This window comes from Anguilla rostrata, chromosome 5 (assembly GCF_018555375.3).
Source record: "Anguilla rostrata isolate EN2019 chromosome 5, ASM1855537v3, whole genome shotgun sequence".
NCBI classification, from domain to species: Eukaryota; Metazoa; Chordata; class Actinopteri; order Anguilliformes; family Anguillidae; genus Anguilla; species Anguilla rostrata.
The window spans coordinates 59,936,115-59,961,696 of record NC_057937.1 but is presented as its reverse complement, the minus strand read 5'-3'; the positions used below and the strand labels follow the sequence as shown (position 1 = coordinate 59,961,696).

The 25,582-nt window shown below is 44.3% G+C and overlaps 1 protein-coding gene and 1 long non-coding RNA gene across 3 annotated transcripts in view; one reads left to right on the top strand and one right to left on the bottom strand.

Annotated features, from left to right (window-relative positions):
* The window catches only part of marchf1 (membrane-associated ring finger (C3HC4) 1), a 55,574-nt gene that overhangs the window by 26,787 nt on the left and 3,205 nt on the right, over positions 1-25,582 (top strand). The window contains exon 3 of the mRNA XM_064337483.1: positions 25,469-25,519. Within this exon, the coding sequence (XP_064193553.1) occupies positions 25,469-25,519 (51 nt within the window). The remainder of the gene's footprint in view (positions 1-25,468; positions 25,520-25,582) is intronic.
* Positions 13,023-23,355, bottom strand: LOC135255814 (uncharacterized). 2 transcript variants are annotated; one of them, XR_010330283.1, is made up of 3 exons: positions 23,260-23,355; positions 22,716-22,797; positions 13,023-15,239 (listed from the first exon to the last, which is right to left on the bottom strand). It is a non-coding gene; the product is annotated as an uncharacterized LOC135255814 (long non-coding RNA). The 2 variants fall into 2 exon arrangements; XR_010330282.1 differs by having other exon boundaries at positions 13,023-15,231.

Genomic DNA, 25,582 nt, shown 5'->3' with positions numbered 1-25,582 from the left:
AGCTGCACTAGACGACCATAAAATAATCCTCCTCTTAAGTTTTTCGGTAGCCGAGTCATTTTTACTATTTCCTTTAGCCTACTTAACCAAATAATTAGTTGGCAGAAAGCGTAATCAGCTTGCTATATTTGGTAGTCCAGTAGTAGCCTATGCTAAAACAGTTCGCAACTTCGGCTACCAAGCCATTTGACTAGCTAGCTAACCTTAACCGGCAAACATTCAATCTGTCAGACGTGTTTGGCGGCTTGTCAGTCGTGTACATTCCGTAAATGTCTACCTGGGCCATGCTTCAAGCATGTGACAAAGCTACTATAATCCCGATTTTGGGATAAACACTTTTTCAGTTTCACGAAGCGAATTAAGAGTCTCAAGGTTCATTTGCTGAAATCACACACACAGAATTTAACGAAATTAACCATCTTGGCATTTAGAAAGGAATATGTTTTTAGCATTTAAGAGACCGACAAGCTAGGCATTTAAGACAGTGGTTCTCAGAATCGGTTCTGGGGGCTCCTTGCGTATATTGGCTTTTCTCCATTGGTTTTGATGATTTACAAGAAAAAACGATAGCCTAATAATAATTAGAAATTCAACGTAGGCTACATTATTTTGTCTTCATGCACCAGGTGGAAAACTTGCTGTACAAAGTGCGTTGTCATATTTACACGCCTGCAGATCAGTTATTAAAATACTTGGTAGATTTGTTAATAACCGCTGACAGTGTTAATTTTTATTCGGTAGAAAATGATTTGCGAACGATCGGTCAGCTAGCGTCACCCAGCAAGTGAACACCACAAACGGCGATGGAGTAGCTAGTAGTAGCAGTTACTGGCTCATTAACTGACTGGCGAAAACCTACGACGATAACTTGCTCGGTTAACAGCAGATCGACCAGACAGTTATACGAAAATTAGCCTAGTCAAATCACCAGTAGCCTACACATCTCCGATTGATTGACCATCAGTGTAGTCAATGTTCTTCCCCTGTGGTTCATATTGCTAATGCGTGAGCTAACCACGGATAGCCTACCTAGCTCACTGGCAAGCTGATATGCTAGTTAAGCATATTCGTTTTGCTGAGAAACATGAATTGAAGATAACTGAACATAGCCTAATTGTATTTTTAATGTCATACATATAACGTGATTACATGACAGTACAGTCACGGATGGAAATTAAACTCCGTAAACATCTGATAATATATTTTAAAACATAACGGCAGACAGTCAGCTAGCCTCGTTCAGGTTGATGGGCTTTTCCGCACCGGACTGTCAATCAAATTGTAAAAATCACAGAGCGGATTTTAAACTCTGTGGTTTTGGCTCCAACTCCAAAATGGCCGCGCCCGCAATTGAGCTTCAAAACGTATTTTCGGAGACCCACGGAGAGTCAATGGGTGACGTCACAGTAGCTTTGTCCATATTTTTTACAGTCTCTGGGTGTTACACAGTTCTGATTTGTGCCGCCTACGCTCATTTAAACGTTACCACGTTTAAACTGTGAATGCATACATTTATACAACAGTTAATTCCGGCTAATTCCGGAGTAATTTGATTGGTTCGAGAGTGTAGGTTTATCAGCAAGCATTCCATGGGAGCCAACAGTACTGGAACGCTTTACTGTAATGTGTCACTTGGCTTTGTTTACATCCTCATTGATGCATTGTTCGAGGGAAAAAAAAGATTTAAATTTTTTTTTAAAAGGCGCTATATTTATTGGAGGTAAAAAAATCATAATCAGTTGGTTCAATCATTACTTGATAGTTTATAATCAATATTACGCTTGAGGTCATGATGTGATACTGCATAACAGTGTACCATATAACAGCACTCCCTTCTGTGTGATATTGCTGAAATACAATATTAAATACGAGGCAGTTCGTAAAAAAGGTCATTCTCGGGCCATGAATGTCGCTCACCGTTCTAATTTGAGCCATAATTGTCATCATGTTACGTTTTAATGTTCAGTGGCGTACTCCTCTGCAGTAGATAAGATTCATTTTCCAGGAAAGTGCTTTTTATTGGCCTTTGGACAGGCATCAGCGAAGTAGCCTGTTTATGTTTTTGCTGCATTAATGAAGCTTACCACGTCAGTGTTTTCGCAGGAATTTCGGGGGGGAAAAACAACAACCTAAACTAAAAATAGGTCCGTTCTCTCAGATATGCAGCACTTTAAGTGCATGGTAGCACCCTTCCAGGAAGAGTTGCGGACAAACTGTTTTGTTTTCTCATGCAAGGGTTAGTCAGCTGGACTAAAAATCCGTATGTCCTGCCTATGTGCTATAAAGAATTTTCTCCTCAAGTATGACGAAGATCCCTCGGGTGGTTTCAAAGCTACTGGTTGATGAAGGATAAACACGTACGTGCAATTTATACATATTTTAGGTGAACTTGTTTGCGTGGCCCCGCGTTAGCCTGCATTGCAAAGCGGAGTGGAGCGCTTCTCAGGGTTGACCAAAGCACCCTGAAAAGAAAGATGTGAGAGAATTGTCATCATTACTGGTCAGCATGCTGGAAATAGTTCAGAAAAATGGGTCCAAGTTGGGGAAAAAAAGCAAAAAAAAAAAAAGTTTTTCTTCAAAGGGGAAAGCCTTAGTTGGACATCCAAAGTGAGTAGAACAGCTCTCTCTCTCTCTTTTCCGTGTAGAAGAAGATCTTCAGACCCTGAGCAGAAGGACAGAGCTGTCCATCACGCATAAGGAGCTTACCCTTAGCCTGACAACTCCTCCAGCAGACGTTTAAACACAGCCTGTATGTGTGCTGGTTGCCATCCAAACTCTTCTACCGAAGGGGAGAAAAAAATAGCCTGGGTGTTATTGAAAGATAAAACTGAGTGGAAGATGAACGTGGCCCAGACACTCTCAGGAACAAAAATCCTTCATGTCTTCTGCTTGCCTCAGCATCACGGAAGTCATTTTTAATCAGTAGGGAGCCAGGTGTGTTTAGCATGGACATTACTTTTGCAGTGACTGTTCCCCCCCCCCCTGCCCCCACCACCCCCTTCCCATCCTTTGGTAAATTTGGTTGGATGAACCTTTATTTATTTAAGCTGTATTTTACTGGGCAATCCCATAGAAGTGTAAGATAAAAGGGGAGACTTGGCCAAGAGCTTAGTATGCACAGAAGAAAAACACCATAACATGTAACATTTTACAATAAGGTCGCATGAATTGGCATTAACTAATGTCGTTGTTAACTGCTAACTACTGAAAAGTTCATCTGTACAGCTTTGTTAATGTATTTGTACATCATTCATTCATGCTAACAGCTACATTAGTTAAATGCAATTCTCATTGTAAAGTGATACCCAATAACAGATATTCTTGATGTACTTCTGGCTTTACTTCCCAAATTCTTTATATAAATTCTTTCAATGTGGTAAATCCATATACATGGACCATTTTCTGGATTATTCTGCAACCAAGGCGCAGGGAAGACTTGGTACTTGGAATTTAATAAAAGGATATAAGAACTATGACAGAAAGGATTTAATGTGCAAAGATGTATGGTAGAGTTCCAAGTATGGTTTTGTAAATGGAAGATTTTACTCCTTTTACTCCTTGGAAGACCACCACCAACTTACGATACTCAATTTGTCTTAAGAACAATTCTTTGTCGGTTGCTTAGTTTGTTTTGGTTGCATTATAATTCATGAATATAATATCACTGGGGCATGAGTTTAAATGCTAATACGTGATATACTGAGTAATGGATAAATTACCTCAGAGCAAATGCCCTTTCCATGTTCACTTTTTAAATTGCACAGAAAATTGTGACACTGTCTGGCACATTCATCATGTATATTACTTGCGCAATGGAGTGTAAATTTGTCGTAGCATTTAGGATTATGAACATGAAGTCCAGCCGTGTGTGCCAGATTGATAGAGGAAGCAGGTCTCTGTGGATTTTTGTTTTGGTTAAGCATGTGAGAACGTCAGTGCCTCCACATGAACTGGATAGAGTTTTATTTGGAATCCAGTAATTAAAAAAAACAATTGAACTATTATGTGGAACATTTTTTGTTTTTAAATGTTCAGTGTGATTTCATATGGTGATTAAAAACCCAGGGAAGGTTTTGTTGCTGTATTTATACCACTTTTGTTGTATTGTAAGGTTTTATAGATATGTGTTAATATACTGACTGAGCTGGTGTGTGCTTGGATTGCCCAGTTGTCTTCGATATGTATTCATCTCAGTTTAGCAAGCTAGTTTTAGTGTTTTCTGTGAATCAAGATCTTGCTTTTAATTGGTAGTCACAACAAATGTTGATTGAATCACAGCCTCAATATCAAATTTTGTCTGATCCCTGAAAGTATAGAAGGATTTGCAATATTCAGTCATCTTTTTTTGTTGTTGGCTGCAAGTGTCTGCTTTCACAAGTTGATTTTGTACAAAAAAAAATAAAAAATCTGACACGTTTATTTGCTAGCAGACATGCATGCTGCTCCTGTAAAATGGCTGAAACTAAGCAGCGGGTTTGGTTAGTACATGTGATGGGAGAGCTCCTGGGAGATCTTAGTTGCTGCCGGAAGTGGTGTTGGTGGGCCAGTTGGGGGCGATCCTCCCTCTGGTTGAATAATCCACGATGCCCTATTGCCTGGCCTGACTCACTGTGCTCATTAAAGACCCCACGACACTCATCACAATGAGTAAGGGGCTCCCTGGTGTCCTGGATCAATTCCTAACCCAGCCTGTCACCTAATCATTCCCTGGTTTAATTGGCTAAAAACATTGTTCTCTCTGCACCTCAGCCGGTGTGCGGTGCTGCAAAATGGCTGCCGTGCATCACCCAGGTGGGTGCCACATAACGGTGGCGGTTGAGCCAAGCTTCCCCCTCATCACTGTAAAGCTCTTTGAGTGTGAGGAAAACCACTATATAAATGCAATGAATTATTACTATTATATTATGTTAATACTACGTAATTTCACATTGGCTCTTTCTGTCTGACTGTTCCCTGTGCCTTACCTTTCCATACATAGTATTTCTTTATCTGTGCCAGCTTCAGCTAGTGGAATAAACATGGTGCGGGTTAGCGACTGTTGAATTAATGATTCACGTTCATTTGCTTGAAGATACAGTTGACAGGCAGATGGCTGGGTGTGGCTAATGTAAGCTCCTCCCACAGATGACAGCCCGTGGTGATGTTTTTCCCCCCCTGTCTCCCATCTCCTCACATACAGCTGACGGGTTTTTGCGGGAGCAGCACAGAATTTTCACCTGTACAGAAGCGCTTTGTTGGTTCCTCTGGCGCTGACAGAACTCACCTCGCTGTGCCACACGTCCTTGTCCTTGAAATTCTGTCGCCGGTTCTCCTCTGAATGCAGTGTTCACCTCAATGACATCCAGACACCTACCTTTTTCTTTGCTTTTTTGCTTCATGCTTTGATTAAAAAAATGTAACCTTGTCAGAACTGGAAACCATAGTGACCGTATTAAAGGTGAACACGCAGCTAAGGCGCGCAGGGGATGCTCAAGAGTCGCGAACACCGGAGTTTTGGACTGCCCTGTCATGCGAATCTGTTATGAAACCAGAAGTATCATATGCAGTTAAGCCTTATTGGACTTCTTATTTTCACTGATTTAGAAAAGGCGAGTATTAAACTGAAAACTAGTCACAATTTCCAGGGATTAATGAAAAAAATAACTCTCGAGATATCTTCAAAGTTGTGCGGAGGGGCACGTCTTATAGGTTTTATCACTTGCTAATACTTTTTAAAAAGTGGGGTTTGGGAAAGTCAGCAGCACTTACAGGGCCTGAGCAAAATCAATCAGTCTGCAGAAGAGGCTAAAGATAGCGTTGCGTTGGAAAGGAGATGTACTGTTCCGAAGGCCGGTGTGGAAGAAAAAAGATCATTAATGTTCTAACGAGATCCCCATTACCGCTGACTTGATCCGTTTTTAATTTCGCCTAGGGTTTATAGCCGCAGAACGAGTGTCGCTGATTTAAAATGTAAGGGCTACAGTATTGTGGGTAACTCCTCCGATGAGTAAGGGCTTCCGTTTCTTTAAAATGGGTTTATTTTGACATTACTGGATGTTATTCTGTCAAATCATGTATATATGGATTTATTCCCCAAACAAATTAAAACCGGGAAATCGTTGGATGAACCAAGATTTCAGAAATCAGACTTGTGAGAAGCATATCGTTATTTAGGGTTAAAACGTTTTCCTGGGTTTAATTTGCCAAGTGCTTAAGGACTTTTTCCAGAGTTATAAACCATCTTCGTTCCTGAGGTTGTTCATGTCTCTGAGGTTCTGCTGTATCTGTATTACAAATATGACACTCATAATGTATCCCTATATTTATATTTGGCATAGCTTTTACCGATATTATCCGTCTGGTGTGTTGTGAGTAAAGAAAGTATCCCCAGTACTGCTTGCTGAACAGTTGTCCAAAGTTTACCGATTTATCATCATTTATCATGTGTAGCAAATTGCAGATTGAAAGTGTTTTCAAGTTTTATAAATTCAGCAACGTCATAAAAATGAACCCAAGGAAAAATATTTAATTGGATGTATCACTCATGCACAAATTCCATGGCTGTTGCTAGGTTTTGATGCAACATAAGCATAAACATACATGTTATAAATATTGTATAAACTTTTAGTTTTCTACCTCAGGCACTTCTTTTTTATTTTTTATAAAACGTTAAAAAAAAATAGCATCACATATTTACCGCAGCTGCCTTTCCGTGTTAATTAGTTTAATTTGGATTTTCCGCGGTGTCAAGTGTTTCCAAAGCGTCCGCCGACCGCACGACAAGTTTGAACAGAGCCTTAATCCGGTCGGCAAGCCTGATCAAACGTACCGCTGACTAGGAAACAGAAACCGTTCCGAATGTAATGACGCCCGCCCTCGTCCCGCGGGAAAGCGAGCCGCTGTCGGGAAGAGGCGCGAGTCGGAGAGAGAGGAATGCGAATGCATTGTTATCCGCAGCGGAATTATAAATGCATGTTAATGCGGTTTTGATGAACTCGTTGCTGTTTACAGATAAGCAGAACACGCCAACATGAAAGCATTTCTAAAATGTATTAATTAATTCGTTCATTCATGCATTCATTCATTCATTGGTAGTGCGGTGAGTATTGGAAATTGATTCTGCTGTAGGCCTGTATTCCCCTCAGTGGATTGATTTTGGGGTGGCAAGGTGGTGCCAGCCCCACAGCAAGAAGGCACTGGGTTTGAATCCTGACAGGGGGCCTTTCTGTGTGGAGTTGGCATGTTCTCCCTGTGTGGGATGTGTGAGAGAGAATGGTGTATGCCCTGCGATGGATTGACAACCTGTCCAGGGGTGTATTGCTGACTCACTCGCTGCATAGGCCCCACGACTCTGATCGGAAATAAGCAGTTTAAGAACACGGATGGATTCACTTTGGTGTCTTCACCAGCTATTACAATGTACACAGTTGCCTGTGGTTCACAGTTGGGTTAATGTTGACCGTGTGGCAGATCTCAGCGCAGTGGAAGTACTGCCTTCTTTAGCATCTCGCTTCCAGATCTTCACCACAACATGGTGGATGTAATCCAGCCCCATCGCCCTAGGGAATGGCAGAGCTATAAATACAGCTGATTAGCAAACCGCCCCCGTGCTTTAATCCATCCATGCAGAGGTCTTAAGCCGGTGTGTTAAAATAGCGCAGCACGGTGGCTGTTTATGCAAAAGAACAAAACGGTTACCTGAGAGAAAAACAGCATTTGTCCGTGGCAGACTCACGTGTTTGGGGGAAAATAATCGTTCATGCGATTCAGTTGTGAAATGAGAGGAGAATGGGGCATTGTGATGCCCTAATAGAAGTAGAGGCCATGTGCTGTCAGTCACTGTCCCTGAACCAGTATCGTCGAGGTAAATTATGTTTTTATACTTAGAACACAATAATTGGTTTGAATACAGTATCCCAGATCTCCCCCCTGTTCATATTGTGTGAGCTGTGGTATTATACCAAATAAAGCACGAGGACTGTATTCAGGGCCTGAAACTCAAAGCAGAAATGATCAGGTGGGTTGAATGTAAATGATCCGCATTCACATTCATATTACATTCCGTCTGTTTTTACTGAAGGTCTACTGCACTTTTAAAAGGTGTCTTGACAACAGATAGATTATTAAAGAAGACGAATCTCAAGGAGGGGGGGGGGAGGGTTGGTTGTTTAAAGGTATGCGCCAGGTAGACCCCAGTGAATACCATGTCGAATTGCGTCGTCCGTTTCAGGAGGTGTCTCGCGCGAGCCCCCCACCCCCCCGGATCAAACGGTCAGCGGCGTGGAGCACGGTCCGTGGAGCCGCTCTGCGAATTGGTTTTTCCAAAATAAAAGCACAGGAACTTGGCGGCTGTTGTGTGGACCCTCTCATTAAAGCCTCACTCACTCTGATGAATTTGTCGGGGTTCCCTGTCGCCGTTTGGAGTGGCCCTGGCACCCATGTGCAGCGCTCCGGATTCCTGCTTATTTAGTTGTCACATCATTAGATTGGCACGCATTCCTTTTCAAGCGCTTGAAGTGGGTGCTGAGAGAGAGAGAATAGAGAGAGAGAGAGATGATAGAGAGAGAGAGCGAGCGAGAGAGAGAGAGAGACAGGATAGAGAGAGAGAGAAAGAGAGGATGGAGAGAGAGAGATGATAGAGAGAGAGACGATAGAGAGCGAGAGAGGATAGAGAGGAGAGAGTGAGAGAGAGAGAGATGAGAGAGAGGATGAGAGAGAAGAGGAGAGAGAGAAGAGAGAGATAGTGAGAGAGAGAAGAGAGAGAGGATGGAGAGAGAGAGAGGATGGAGAGAGAGAGAGACGATAGAGAGAGGATAGAGAGGATGGAGAGAGAGAGAGAGAGACGATAGAGAGGAGAGAGAGAGAGAGAGAGAGAGACGATAGAGAGAGATAGTGATAGTGTTCAAATGGACTGCGATGGAATGGGACACTTTGTTTGCGCGGAGCCAGCTGGAGTCGCGCGCAGTCCGTGCTCAATCAGGGCTCGCCCCGCCAGATCCTCCCTTGGACCGCAGTCACCTGGCTGCCGACCGTGCGTTCTGATGCGCGAGAGAGCGCCCGGCCTGACAGCCTCTCCCCGACCGAGTCCCCGAGCGCCCGCCGCCAAGATGGATTCTCGGGAAGCGGAGAAATGGCGCCGTGTCGTCCCCCGAAAAGGGACTTTCTTAGCGCGCGCGTGAAGCCGCCGCGCAGCTGGCCCGGGGCGGGCGGACTGAGCGCCAACTCCGCCGGTTTCGGAGATGCGCCTTAGCGCCCCCGAGGTTTAGCGGCCTTTTCGGGTCAGGAGGAGAATGGAGGAAACGGCGCCGGCTGACGTTACGAATTCCCCACCTGATTCTCCACGGTTTCGAGGTTCAGGCTACAGAAGAAAGAGTAATCGGCCGGGGGCGGGGGCCGGGGGAGGGGACGGGGTAGACAGAGAGGCTGGTGTCGGAGATGTGCAAGCTTTGCAAAGCTTTGGAAAGATTTGAAGACATTTCCGAGAAGGACACCCTTATTAAAGTAAATCTCGGCGCTCAGCTCCGGGTGGAGATGTGATCCGGGGCGGAGCAGAAACCCCAGTGCATTCTGGGTGTACAGTGCCAAAGTTGCCTCCTGCTAGTTGCACAGAGAGAGAGAGAGAGGGGGATTAATCCAGGTACAATGGTGCCAGTCTTCAACATCAGGGACTGAATGATATTTAATGAACTAACTCTCTCTCTCTGTCTCTGACTCTCTCTCTCTCTAATTAAATACTGATCTGGATTTAATGCAATCAAAAAGGAAAGGGCTTAGTGACACACACACACACACTTCTCACTAAGCCCCTGTGAATACATTGAAAAAATGCAGATTGTTCTTTTATGAACATGTGAGTGTCAGCTCATTGCAGAATGCACTAAAACCATGAGCCCTGGACGTTTTATCTTTGAATAATGGGACTCCGTCCAAGATAGAACAGACAGCAAAAATGATCAGACAAACTGTGTGGGAGTTCTGCATTTCCACATGGTATGACATGGCAGTGTATATCACAGCATTACTTGGAAGCATTTGAGTGACAGGATCTGGGGGGGGAAAGGGGAATGAGCCGGTGAGCGCCGCTGTGTCACATGACTGCTGAGGTCATCGAGCGCTCCGGGAGCCACGACTCGGTGCTAATGACTCACAGCGGGTCGTCTCCTGCTCGCCGAGCCGGCCGGCTCCTTCTTTCCGCCAACTCCGATCGCGCCGAGATTTTTTTCCGCTGTGTTGTGACGCGCTGTCACTCAAAAGGAGTGGCGCCGCTGCTGTGACGCGGGTGACTTTACTGGGGCTGTAGTGCGGCCCCTGCAGGGTCCATCACGCAGGAAGTGACACTGAGCCGTGGAAAATGAAGCGCATAGCCTACTTGCTGGGCCAGCTGGTGCCTCGTCTTGTCTCGCCTCGTCCGTGTAGCGACCTTTTTTAAAAAAATATATATATTTTTTTTTAACAGTTTCCCCGTTGGATTCGGTTTCTTATCCGTCAGGCTCTTTCTGCAAATGAACGTTTCAGCCGGCGAGATTCAGCAAATAGACAGAGAGATTGTCCCTTTTTCTTTTCCTCCACAGTCCGACGGCTGTTCCGCTAGCCCTGGTCCTGCGGGATCTGTCCCCAATCATCGCGTAATGCCTCAGAAAGCTGCCGGATGTCGCCGGAAACCGCGAAACGGAGACACAAGCCGCAGGATCTGCGGTGTCGCGGTCAACGGGTCGTTCAGGTTGACTGGGGAATGTGCTTCCTCACAAATAGAAACTTTATTTGTTGCTCGTTCATTTAAAAAGAAAATGGCCACGACCTGTCAATTCCATTTATTATTCTACCGTTTTGGTGAAGCAGACACCTGACTAATACTTTGATCCTGTTTGCCCATGTGAAAATGAGTATGCTGAAGTATACCTGAAGTATACTATTTTATACTCAAGAATACTTGAAGTACAATTACGTTTATGTAATTATGCTTCAAGAATGCTGAGTATAGTATTTTTTCCAAATGAGTGATCTATCCAGCCCCACAGGAGTATAAAAAAAATATTCAGCCAGATAACAGTTTATTGCATTCCAGACAATTTCTTTGAGAGGGGAAAAAAAAAACTGTACTGACCCTCAAGGAATGAATTATTCCATCATATTTTACATGAAATGACAGGCAGTCAGCAGATGCTCTTGTGCAGAATGACTCAGAAGTGGAGAACATGAGTTTTGTATCAGAAATATAAAAGTGTGACGCCACCAGAATAAATAAATAGGCAGTGAAAGCTCATGTATAAATCAAAAGTGTGAAGTTAGCTGAACAAAGCAACAATTTTTGCAAACAAAAAGTATTCCAGTACATCAGGTAACTGTATATTTAACCCTTTTAAGGGTAGTTTTAAAAAAAATGTTTTTTGAATGTTCAGTTAAGAACTTTCTAATCACATACAGTATTTGATTATAAGAGCAGGTCATATCATAATGGTTCTTATTAATAAGCCCTGCTGTTTATCTACAGGGTCTCATCCAAGGCCTTCTCTGTGTTAAAAGCTAATAATACCCATTTCCACCACACTTTCACTGCTTTTTCATTTGATTAGATTAATCTCTTCTTCTCCGTGTTCTTATTTATGCTCAGCTTCATTTTAATATTGATAATTACATGATAAAATTTTGTAATCTTTAAATAAGTTTGCTTATAAAGCCTACTGAATATGCTATTTCAGGGGTTCAGACCTACAGTATTTCCCCTTTGCCATTGAAGTATAACGCAATGTCTCTGCATTTGATACTATAAACAATTGAGGATCGCATAACCTAGAATTTAATGGTTGTCACTAAAAATTCTTAGAAAATGTGGGGTACAGTAGATTTTTGTAACCAACTATGCATTTTATTGTGTATCACAGCAGTACATATTTGTCATTGTGTATACCCACTGACAGCAGTGCTCCAACATTATCGGAACTGCTAGTTGTTCATGCTTGCTTAGTCATGTTTTATTTCAAATTAAGACTAGGAGGAAGTTCAGAAACAGTGGTGAATAATGTAGCGTGCCACGTAGGCTAAATCCGTTTATTAGGACTGAAGGGCGCTGTAAAACAGCTTAGCTCGAGCGTTCACGTTTGCTGACTGAAGCGCACGCTCTTCGAATTGCAATTCTCACGATATCTTCTGTCTCACGATTTATTTTCCGTCTGCATCGGCACGTATTTCAGTGGAGAAAAGTGTATTTTAGAATTTCAAAAAATAACGGTGTCTCCTTCTTCGAGAATGCACTGTAGGGGTTCGGAAATCACAATGGAGTGATTGACATGCGAGGACCGCATCATTCCGGAAAGTGAGTGTTTGGAACCGCTCTGTCTTGTTAGTTGTCAGCCGGCACATTGGACTCCGCCCCCCTGAGCCGAGCGCATCAATTCCTACAAACGCAAGAGGGCTCGCCACAAATCAGAAACCCGTCTCCCGTGAGAGCCGCTTGTCAGAGGAGCAGATGGAGGATTTACGACACGCGTTAAAAAGGCCTCGGAAGGAACGAATGACTCGGAAAGTGCGGAAGGAACTTTTCAGGAATCGGAGACGCTTCGACGGGTGTTTAATTCGATCCACGATGCGGCCTCGAAAAGACGCGGAGGCCGCCACACCAAGCTGTGCCAGGTCAACCGTGACCCGACGTGACGTCAGCGCGATAAAAGCAGCTCCGTCACTTCGCCTGCAAATATTGTGAATTTTGTTTGCGGTTGTTCCTTCGGCTGCCCCCCAGCATATCATCACCTGAACACAATGATTGTACTGTATTAATTAGCTGCTACACCTCGTCCAAAATCCCTACTGCTTTTCTGGACAGTTTGTAAGATCTCCAATCTTGAGGACTCTGGAGGTTTACCATAGATGTATTTCTGTTTGTACAAGAGCGGCTCAATAAATGAAGTAGCACATTTAAAAAATAAAAAAAAGATTCCCAATTCACCTTTTGGCCATACCTTCTGTTTAATATCGTATCCCACACATACCGTTGTGTAGGAGTCAGAGAAGAGAAGGGAGCCAGACACACAGCAGTGCTGCTGCTATGATTTTTAAAAAAGTTTATTGAAACTGTATTTCTAGTTGGCCGGTTCACATATGAAATTTTATAACCGGTACCTTGAACACATTTTTGCAAGAAAGCCTGACAATTTGACATGCCTAAGGCCAATGTTGTAGGATATTGGCTTGCATCCTACCAGCGTAAACTGCAGTTTGTTTTATTGGGCCCTTTGGTGCTAACCACAGATTCTGCCATCCTCAGCTTTTTTTCTTTTTTTTACTAGCTTGGGCTGCAAATGTAAAAAAAAAAAAAAAATTTTTTATTACTTTTCAAATTCAAGTAAGTTTTCACATATCCATATAATACACATGAAATATCCGTCCATAAAACCGGCTGCACCGCAGGTAGCTTATGATGGCTTTAAATCGTTAACGGGCCCCGCAGCCTGGGGGGACACGTTTCCTGTTTACCCAGCGACTTCCTGCTGAAACACAGCCACAAATCTGGGGAGGCAAAAGACCTGGTAGGAGCCAGAGGGAATTTAATGACATTTGCAGTGAGAATGTCTTGATGAAACGGCACACCATCTTTTTTTTACAGCTATAATAAGATACATCGGTGCCTTTTAGAAATTGTTTACTTAGCTGTACATACAGTTTGACTGTGCTGTGAGCATGCTTTATTTAAAACCGCCTTGTGAATCAGCTTTGGAAGCTTTGGAATTTAAGGCACGCAACCTTAACCAAACTTATGGTAGTTTTAGAATTAACATCCCACACGTGAAACCGATCTGAACCATCAGGAAAGCAGTTTATGTAAACCTCGATATGGAGATGTGGCACAAATATTGCCACGCCACGCTAAAAGTGTCGATGTATCCTACGGCCTTTTGGAGGCATTCACTGGCTGCTTCTTAATCCAAAGGGTCGCATTGTAGTAATTATCCTTATTGTTGCTTATTTGAGGTAAGTTGTAGCACAGTGGGTAAGGAACGGAGTGTAGCGCAGTGGGTAAGGAACTGGGCTTGTAACCGAAAGGTCGCAGGTTCGATTCCCGGGTAAGACACTGTCGTTGTACCCTTGAGCAAGGTACTTAACCGAAATTGCTTCAGTATATATCCAGCTGTATAAATGGATGCTATGTAAAAAAGTTGTGTAAGTCGCTCTGGATAAGAGCATCTGCTAAATGCCTGTAATGTAATGTAATAGAGGGGCTCATTCAGGGCTGCAATAAAGCCCTGTTTTTATTCATTTATCCATTTGCTTATTTATTTATTTGCTAAAACAATGCAGACGACGTGCATGCATATTCAGTCGATTTAATTGCGCTCTTTGGGCCGAATCCCTTTGATCTTTTCTCTCGTTACGTGCTTCCGCGGCGCGTTTGGTTTCGGGGGGCGTCCTGCCGATGCAGGATTTCGGCTTTTCGGTTACGGCCCGACGGCTCGTTCTGTGAAACGACGGTGGCCTCGGTACCCCGGCCTACAGTACTGGCCAAAAGTATTTGGCCACCTGTGTGTGAGGTTAAAAAACCTTAGGTAGACAGTAATTCAGGTAATATATCCACATTTATTGAATGACAAACCAAAGTATAAACTTGTTTTTTTTTGTCAGTTTATACCTACAACAACGCAAAAAGTTAGTTATTTTGACGAAAGTTTTACTTAGCCAAAAAAATAGCCTCCTTTGGCTTTAATTACAATTTTTAAAATTATTGGAAGTCTAACCAATCAGGTGGAGGGGTAGTTAAATCTTATGACTGACATATTATCTACCTTAAGTTTTTAAAAAACCACAGCTAGCCTAATACCATTGGCCTGTAGTGTAAGTAAAATAGACTCTAAACCTGCAAGAAATATGGCAAAGAAGGCGTTCGGGTTAGATGTGCGGGGCCAAGTAAATACATTGTGACAAGTTTATTACCCATGAGAAATTGCAAAGAAGCTTAAGGCGCAGTGCTGCTAGCCAGTAGAGTCAGGCGTGCCAAATCAGAGTTGAAACGAAAACCTACATGATGGTAGATTTCAAGGAACAGGATTAGCCACCACTGCATTGCTGCGTTTAGTCACTCTGGATGAAAGGGTCTCATCGCTTCCCCTGCTGGTCAGTCGGGTGCCTGCAGTTTCCCCCCGTTGAGCTGCGCGTGCAGGGGTCATCCTCCAGCTCGTGTCTGTGCGTGCCCAACTCCCCAACGGCAACGCGATAAGAAGCGGTGGCGGACATGGCTTGCTTCGGAGGAGAGGCCGAGCTTGTCTGAGCACCTCAGAATTGATAGAGGCTGCAGCAGTGAGAAAAAAGTGTAGAGAAAAAAAAGAAAAGGAAAAAAAAAACATTCACCGGAAGCAAAGGAAGTGAATTTGGGTCATGGACTCCAGCGTGTAACTTCAGCATACCCGTGTTCATATTTTGCATGGCCCGTGTATCGTTAGCGCTAATAGAAATAACAGACATTTCACTTGAACCATTAGGGTTCGTTCATTTGGAAATGCCCCAGAGGTCCCGGTTGTTTGCCGTGGCCCAGGGAACTCTGCATAATTCAGCTTCCTCCCGCTGAGAAGTTTATCGAGAGAGCGTAATTGGCACAGTTCATATTATTCACTGACCCTGTGGGAGAGAAGCACAAACTCCAGAGCCCCACACCTGTGAGTTTCATTCACTGCTGATGATGTAATTATCAGACAGCCAGGCTGACCTGCTGCTCTGCTACAGGTGACCTGGGGTGGGGGGGGGCATCTTCATTAGACTCAGGTGAGGTTTGATTTTGACCCCCCTCCCACCCCACCCTCCTCCATAGAATGCCTCTTGCTATTCTTCACCTGCCACCATCATTGCAGTAACAACATGAACTCAGCTAGCCTTGACAGACATGTGTCTTAATTCACTTGGATAACAAAGAGGAGGGAGAGAGAGAGAGAGAGAGTGCGAGAGAGAGAGTGAGTGAGTGAGTTCACTAGGGTTATAGCAGCGAGAGAGAGAAATGTGGCGATGTATAAAAACAAAGTGTACTTTACATTTGAAAGAGGACACACAGGGCTTTTAAGAGAGAAAGAAAGTAAGGGAAAGAGAAGAACAGGTAGAGAGAGATGTGGAGAGATGTGGACATTTATTCTACACCTACACTGCTGAAGAATGTTGTGTGGTCTCATGGGGTGGGGCCCATAAGGGTGTTAATACATTTGAGGGACTTCAGTATCCCTGACGCCTCACAGCCAGAAGGTACCGGGTTCGAATCCCACCCGAGGGCCTTTCCGTGTGGAGTCTGTGTGTTGTTCCCGTGCACACGGTTCCTCCAGGCACTCCGGTTTCCTCCCACAGTCCAAAGACATGCAGGTTAGGCTGAATGGAGAATCTTAATTGCCTGTAGGTACGAGTGTGTAAGTAAATGGTGTGTGGGCCCTGCGATGGATTGGTGGACTGTCCGGGGTGTATTCCTGCCCAATGCATGCTGGGACAGCCCCGCCCCCCAACCCCCAACCCACCCCCGCAACAACCCTAACCAGGAGAAAGTGGTTTACAATAATATGGATGGGTAGATTGATGGATGGATTGATGGATGGATGGATGGATGGATGGATGGAAGGATTTCATGCACAACATGATGGTTGTTGGGGTGCTTTTGAGTGACCTTTGGATAATGAACAGGACAGAGAGCTACTTTCTGGTTGCAATATGCATATGCTGCCCAGCCTGTGCACGTGCTGCCTAGAAATACGATGAATCACTTTAATGAAGAGTTGGGAGCAAGCAGATTTTTCAAAGCTTGCCATTCACCATGAAATAACAGCCCTTGAAAGACGTGTGGGGCTTGTGGAGCTGGCAGCTTTGTCGCTGATAAATCGAACTCCCAAAAACGGAACACTGCTCCGAGCAACTGCAGTCACAAGACAGGGAGTCGAAGCTCTATACGTGGCCACTGTTTTCAATTATTTTCTATTTTGAATCACTGTTTTAAGGTTGCCTGTGTAGGTGATGCAGTGCTTGCAAGAAATATTTCCTATACTGCAATAATTTGTTAATTTGGATAGATTAGTTTAAAATACTTTAAACCATGCATTTTAAGCAATGCATTGGAATATGCAATCACCTTCAGTTTGCATTGCAACACTTTCCTTTATTATTCAGTGTAGTAGTGTAACAAGTATAGATTTTTTTGCTAGGTCTACAATGTATTTCCAGGCCACTGCATCTGTAGTTGCTGGCCTGGGAATGCATGCTGTCCTGGTCTGGTCTGGTCTCATTTGCTCATGTTCATCAGGTGAGTTTACCTATGCATATTCAGGTATACTCACTGTGTTCCCCTACACAGTAGAACGCTCCAGATAACGGCGTCTGTTGAATGCGGGCGATGCCATCAGTATCATGTATGTATCATGTAGCTGGCAGCAGTGGGGAGGACTGGCTGATGGCTGATCATTTTCCCTTTGGAAATGGCCTTTCTCTTGGAGAGGGCTCCACTAAAGTCCACCACTTTAGTGGCTTGTTTGATATCTCCCTGATAACTGCCTGCTCAACCCAATGATAGACCTCATTTCACTTAAAGCAGCCCCATTGGAAAAAACCTGTGGGACAGTTAAACGGTGCAATTTAATGGATTTACGTCACGTTGGAAAATGTTAACGTTTCATGCGCGTGAAGTATCGATGCATCTGTTCACTGAGCGTCTTTGTGTTAAATCTGGATATCCGTTTTTGAAAATGTCTTCTCCGCTGTTTCATTGAGGATCGGATCTCAAATGTTCTCAGGACTGCAAATCTGTTTTAAAGTTCAACCTTTCAAAGGGACGGCAGGAATGCCTCATACTGAGCTTTAACGGGCCGTGAAGTGTTCACATCCAGGCTATGGAGAGCGGGTTGTGTTTAAGAGCTGAAGAAGTGTGTGTGCGATATTCATCACTCACACATTACCAGTCACACCGAACAGTGTAGTACTGATATGGGGGTTATTGCAAATGAAGGCAAATCATGGGGAGGGGGTCCATTAAACCCCTTAGACCACAGAACTGCATTACAACTGGATCAGCTGTCCGAACCTGTGAGATAAGAATTAGCTGTTCCAGTTGTGATGCAGTTCTGTGGTTTTTTAAACTTGAGGTTTAAACTCCAGCTAAGTACCCTGTAATTGACTCCGTATGTCTCAGACCACAAACTGAATGAATGTCTCTCTCAAAGAAGAGGTTCTTAGTCCCAGGACATCTCTTGATGAAATAAAGGTTAAATGGACCATAAAATGAAGGTCACTGGATGAGTCCATATGACAAATTCTAGACTGCAAATGATTTTCAAAATTCTGGAGCTAGCCACTTAGCATAAAATGATTCACTTCTTAATAGCACTTCTCAAGTTGTTTTTAATACCGAATGTTCTGAAGATCCAGTTATTTCTCTCTTGCTGTTTTCTATTTGTGTTCAAAATGCTGAAGCTGTTTGATGCATCGTTGACCTTGCTTGTTTGTGTAGTACACACAAGCAATACATAATACAGGAAATACACGTACGGCAGTGTGCTTAAGTCATTGTGGATCATGCAGTGAAGTGCAAACAGTGAAAGCTAGCATACCCGTACTGGTGGCTCTCCAGTATCAAGGCTGGCTACACGAACACGCTGTGTTTGTACCGGGCCAGTGGTACCAACACGGAATGAAAGAGGTCTGACACTGACAATAAAGCCTGAAGCTGTTCACATCAGGCTCTGAGAGAGAGAAGTGAATGCCTGCATTGCTAAACATGGGCCGCACGGTTACTCTCTGGGTCTGTCTGGCCCATCAAAGCGGTGGTTGAAGAGAACCGCTTCAGACGCCGTGGCAACGACGACGACGACGAGTCGCGCGCGGCTCACTTAATACGGAGAAGCCACTTGAAAAGGAGCAGGGCTAATGAAAATGAAATTGAATTCTGCCTGTGCTCCGGGTGGTCTGCCCGCCGTTCTTATCAACGCGCTGGATTCGGAGGTGCGCGCTGAAATGAAGGAGCGTCTACTCCAGGCGAAGAACAGTTGTGTTCTGAGTCTGATGTTTTTTTTTTCTTACAAAGGCTCCCTCCAGGATGAGAGCTGTGAAACAGCACTGACTGAAGGCAAAGGCAGGACTTCCTTATAAAAAAGACGTGTGAACAGGACATGCGCGGCTAATACTCTTTTGGTTAGTCTCTGTTCAGTACGAAAGTAGAACTGAACAAAACACTTTGTACCAGGTGTCTTTGGTGTGTCTGGCTGAAGACTTCCCTGCAGTCCATATAAAAGTCGATTTCCAGGTCCTGTCACACACACACACACACACTCTCTCTCTCACACACACACACACACACACACATGCACTTTCACAAACACAGACACACACACACACACACTCTCTCACAGACACACACACAAACACACATACACACACACACACACACACACACACACACACACACACACACAGACAGGCACACACAAACACCCACTCTCACAGACACAAACGTACATGCACACACACACACACACACACACACACACACGCACAGTAGTTATTGGATACTGAAATCACTTTTATGGTTTGTTATGTCCCCAGCCCTCATAATGGTGGTGGTTGCCTGGACACACTTGCATCATGGTCCTATGTTCCTTTTTCTGGTTATATCTCAGCCATGTGAGGGCAGTATAGGGACTCATTATGAACAGGAAGAAAACTGCTGATTTCAGTTACACATATGCTATGTTTTAGTGACTAATGCAAAGAGGGACACATAAGTGTGTGTGTGTGTGTGAGTGAGAGAGAGACGTGTGTATGTGTGTTTTGGCGTTTTGATGACTAGTGTAATGAGGCGTGTGTGAATGTGAGTGTGTGTGTGCGTGTGTGCGCTTGTGTGTGTTTTTGTGTCATTCTGGTGCAATGACTCTGTAATAGTGGTGTCAGGTGATGTTTAGCTCACGTACAAATTTAAGCACAAAGCAAAAGGAAGTGCTGATCGGTTTGAAGTATTTGTCCATACACTGGTAAACTCAGCATTTCTGTTTTGGGTATATTTGTTCTCATATCCGGATAGAATATGGCATAGTTGGCTTATACTCTGCTCTGCCCTACCAAGTGATACGACTTGGATATGCAGCGAAATACAGTAATTAGCACAGCATGGAGAAAGATGTTCTATTGACCTCGAGATTGCCCTTTAAAGTTTATTTCCACGGGGGCCTTTGGCATTTGACTCCCCTGCTGGACGTGCCCTGTCCCAGAGCGATGAGTGTTCATAAACGGATGTCGGCCATCTTAGTTGCCAGCTCACACCTCTACTGCCATTACACTGCATTCAGAAGCCAAAATGCCAGCGTCACACTCAGGAAAAACAGGTTTTCTATGGACCCCAGGGGACATTTTCAGTTGGACACACCAAAGTAATGGACACTTGGTACACAAAAAAACATTTTTTCAGTTTCATTTTCACGCAGAACCATATGAATGTTACTCATTTGACAGCTATAGACTAAATGAAACGCCCCATATTTTCTTCCTCTTTGTTCGGAGAGCTCCTCCCCTTGCCCCCCCCCCTCCCGACTCCTCCTCAGCTGTAGACCTAAATAAAATAGACATGAAACAAACGCCATGGTAACCGGAGCCCGTATGATTCCGACCGGGTCGCCTGGCTTTCATGTGTGTCATCAATAATGCAAGGGGCGGGGTGTAGAGTTTCCTCCGCCCCCCCTGCCCCCGCCCCCGGGGGGCGTGGCTCAGAGGCGCTCAGACGGAGCCGCCTGGTTCGGCAGCCGGACTCGGCCCCGGTCCCCCTCCCCGAGACGCGCGTCCACCGCCGCGCGTTCGGCGGCGAAACGGCAGGACGCGGGGCGCTCCCGCCTCGGCTGGGGACGATGGTGTGCATCGCTAACGGCGACGGCGCGGGGTGCGGCCCGAAACCCGCCGGCGACGACGATGACGCGCAGGCAGGGGGCGCAGGTGCGGACCCGGAACCCGACCCGCAGGTGACCCGCGAAACGACCGCGCCGCCCCGGGGGCCAGCGCTAGGGCTCCGATTTCAACACTCGCTCAGCGTTGAAATAAGGCTCTCTTCGGTAAAGGGACGGTCATGCGTGCAGATTCACAAGCACTGTGGGTAATGTAGCAGGCTGGTCGCGGCGAGCAGTAGCAGCACACTGTGCTAAACGCACACACACACAGGTAGGCCTGTGTCGCACACACACACAGGTAGGCCTGTGTCAGGTACGTTGGTGTTATTGCACTTTTACACTTGCTTTGGAGCGGTTACATTGCACAGGCATCCACTAGCTTCATCTCCCCATCTTCATCTGGTCACTTTTCTCAGGTAAAATAATGGAGTAGTGCTGTGTTGTGCGCTTGTGAAAATCTCTTATCTTTGATGCGACGGGTTCAGTGAGGCGCCTGAAAGCCGCTGCAGTGAAGACCTCTGCGTCTGCGCGGTTCATTCTGCGCTCTTACATCACGCAGGATTCACTGCGTGAGTCCTCACTCCGCCTGTGAAACGGAAGGGAAATGTCCTCCGGTCTGAAAAATACGAGCTTGCAACTCAGGTGGAGGTGCGTGTGTGTGTGTGTGCAAATGCGCGTGTATGTGTGTGTGTGTATGTGTGTGTGTGTGCGCGCGTGATTTTGAAATGTCAGACCTGAGCCATCAAAGTGCCAATTACTAAGTTTTATTTTTGGTCGTCTTGGGGAAAACGTACGTAAGACCAGGACTGGAGAAGGTTGCAAATTGCAGGGCTGTCCAAAAATAGAGCGGAAACAGCTAGGTACGCACAGCCCAGTTTCCACCTCTGTGAGCGAGCCTCTGTTATTCACTGTCCCTGAATAACGGTTATAAGACAACGCTGGTAGGCGGACTGGTAACTCAGAATGTGGATGGGCCATGGCCTTTCTTCAGTTATGGGGTGTAATATATCTCTGCCATAGAAATGGCATGAATGTGTTGTATAAGAGAGTTAGTGTGGCCTTCATTCATGGTCTGAAATAGAGAATTGCAGTGCATGTATGTGTTGTGTAAGTGCTAGTATGGACTTTATTTGTGGTCTGAAATAGAGAACTGGAGTGCATGTATGTGTCGTATAAGAGAGTTACTGTGGCCTTTATCTGTGGTCTGAAATAAAGAATTGGAGTGCATGCATGTGTTGTATAAGAGAGTTAGTATGGCCTTTATCTGTGGTCTGAAATAAAGAATTGGAGTGCATGTGTGTATTGTATATTGCCAGTTAGCGTGGGCCTGTGGGTTCCATGAGACCTTGTACCCAAGGAAAATGGGTTGCAGTGCTAAAACGGTTGAATGTCAGGAAAAAGAAAAGGGCTTCCACTGTAAAGTAAAATCCCTCATTCACAGGCGTCATCGATTCCTCAATTTGCTCAGCTCACACTAATCAGGGAAATTGTGGGACGTGAGACGGGCGGTTGGTCTTTTCAGTCAATATTGTGAATAATGTTGGGTTGTGTGGAACTACTTTATCTGTGATGATCCCTACACTACTGAAAATTCTGATGCATTTTATTTTCAATTCTAAAAATATTAAACACCCCCCACTCCCAATACCCCCTTGTTGTCTTTGACTTGTTTTTGTGCCCATAGTTGTAAAGTGAACTTCTTAATTTCATTGTTTCTAATATTAATGAATCGATTCTCATATCAAACGGTGCATCTGGTTTCACGAGAGTGGCAGTGGCATTTTACTCCATGAAGACTAATAGACTTGTGTGGTGGATCAGCTTGTTTTAAGGGCAATTATCAAGGACAGAGCATCTGCTTACCTTCCTTATGACAAACCGGCTGCTCATCATTTCGTACACGGGCATAGGGTTGCGTACCAAACCCTGGGCTCCGTTTTAGCATCTGCAGGTATATCGACAGAAAAAGCAGAAATATAAAGCGCTGCGTGGTGCGAAGCAGTTCATCACTCAAATAAAGATAAATGAACAGTCGTGATTTATGCATAAAACGAAGTCTTGGAATGCCGCTTGCGTTATTTAGAGCACGTCCAGCGGCACAGGAAGATATACGAGGCGTCATTACATTTTTTTTGCTCGTTTCTCTGCCCGCGCGTGCTGCGAACGCGGAATATATAACCGCCAAAGTGTGTAAAAACGATAGTTAGTGCCGCAGTGGAGAACGAATGTGTAAGAAATAAAACCGTCGCGTGTTTAAAAACGAAAAAAAGAAAACGAACTCAGTGGTGCTATTTTAAAAAACGAAACCCTGGGAAAGTTTTGGATTGGACATGTAGCCCTACTACTGTGTGAACTGGACTTAATGTTTTCATGGTTATGGATAACTGATGCATAATGAGTATCGTACCTTATCGAACCTGTGTTTTGTAGTTGTTCCAAGTTCTTCAGTATGCACTTCCTGGACAGGAAAGCAGCAATATAATCCGCAATACAACGTTACAACAGGGGGTGGCAGTGTAGGAGGCTGGGTAAGAGACTGGCCTTGCTGCCAGGTTTGATTCTCAGGTAGGACGCTGTCGGTTTTACTTGTGTAAGTCACTCTGGGTTAGAGTGTCTGCTAAACGCTAGTGATGTAAATGTAATGTGCAATAAAACAGTGATTGTGTAACAAAATCCTTAAGCCTTGGTCTGTTAAAACAGCTACACTCTTCAGTTACTGGTCTAAAAAGTTATTGAACTTCACAAATGGTATTGGCAGGTGTGATTTTATCTCTTCCTGTAATATGCTCCAACAGTGTCTTACCACATTGAGAGAATGGATGGGGTACTTTGGAAGTCTCCTGACTCCCTTTCTTTTCAACAGTGGGGTTTTATCTTTATCTTGGATTTTGTCTGTTTTTGGATCTCTCTACAGTCCGTAGTCATGGTGCCAAAGAAGAAAATGTCAGTTTTATGGACTTCCATTTCTGTTCATCTTTTAAAAAATCTTTTGAATTGAGCGTTCTGTTTTGATTAGATGGGCTCTTCCTCAGAGTGGTGTGACCAGGTCAAGGGACTCGGGTGGGGGTGGTGGGGTGGGGTTAGGCCGGTGTACACAACTTTTTCCCTTTTGATTGAGGATGCATTTTAGGGTGTAGCCTATGTGCTGGACATGTCCCTCCTAAATGAATTTCAACAGAAATTCTTACTAAAGACTGAAATGAAATATAGGCTTTGGACATGGACAAGACGGAAAAAAAAGACACTGAGGACACGAGCTCGGTGTCCTCAATGACAGTTACGGCCTTGCTTACTCATATCAGCTCGGGGGGAGGGGTTTCTGCGTATTTGTGATTTCTGTATGCATTACTAAGATTCACGGGTAAAGTAAACGGTAATAATAATGAAAGTAAACATTTTTAATTTGATCGCAAAAAATAAGTATCTCGCCATGGTCTTTTTTTAATTGCCCCGTAAGTAGAGACAAATTGACTGTAAATAAGTTGCCTGGCTCAGGATGTTATGTTGACACCAACTATATTTAGTAACGGGACTGGTTTTGCATTAGAGGCTGTTAAACCACACAGGCAGTCTGCATTCATGGTGTGTGTGTGTGTGTGTGCGTGTGTGTATGTGTGTTCACCTGTGTATGTGTGTGTGTGTGGTTTCTTCATTTATTCTTTCAATAGAATATGCCAGTGTAATGCTAATTTCTATGCTGGACATATGAGTCGTTTTTCTTGATTTTTTTTCTTTTGTTACATATCAAATGACTGGCACTTTTTTCTTGCATGTTAACTTTAATTCTTTAACTCACGCTATGTTATGCCATGTTAATTGGTAATGTAGATAATTAGATGTTAGTGCATTGTCTGTGTGACCATTTCTCCAAGGGCATGACACCATTATATTTGTGAATGTTTGGAAGTGCAGACTCTGTTCCGGCAGCACCGATCGCTGCACGAGCGTAATAACGGACACGGAACCAGAGTTTGAATGGCTGATAGGAGCAGAGTTTATCCTCAGTCATTCAGTGACCTTACGTAGCGTCACCATTTTGCGTACATCTAGCACATGACTCCCAATCCGCTCCAGTAATCCGAACGATCGTAGTCAAATGAGGGACACCACCAACACGGAAAGCGAATAGCGCCCGGCTCCGCTCATTTTCCGCGGAATTCCCAGAAAGAAAAAAAATCTCGCCGTTTCATTTAACCGCGTGTAACGTCGTTAAATGTTTCTACCTGACTGAAGTTCCTTTGTTGCTCGCTTCTGTTAATTTCCATAAAGGGTTGTATTCATTACTGCTCTTCAGAATGCATGTGTCAAATGGCCTCCAGCACAACAACACTTCCTTATTTATAAAACCCCAGTTATCTGAACATTAGCTAAAATAAACAACAGCTTAGCTCTATGTTGTACGATCAATAAGAAATTAATTAAGTGTTTACAAACCCACACACCGAATTCACTATAGGCCTATTTATGAAAATAATACTCAGTAGTGTCTGCGGTAAGCAATGGAGTCTAAGTAAGTCTCTTGGTACTTTTTTGTAATGATTTTTTATTTTTTATTTCCTTGTCAGGAATGAACATGCGGGTTTTCTCACGTGGTTCTGTCTCCTTTCTCTCCTCAGAGCGAGAAGCCTCCCAGGCGTTCGGGGAGTCGATCCAGCAACATCTCCAAGGTAACGGCAGGACTGTTCTCCTGCCTTTTGCGAAAAAAGCAGAGCGAGCAAGTAATCGAAGAC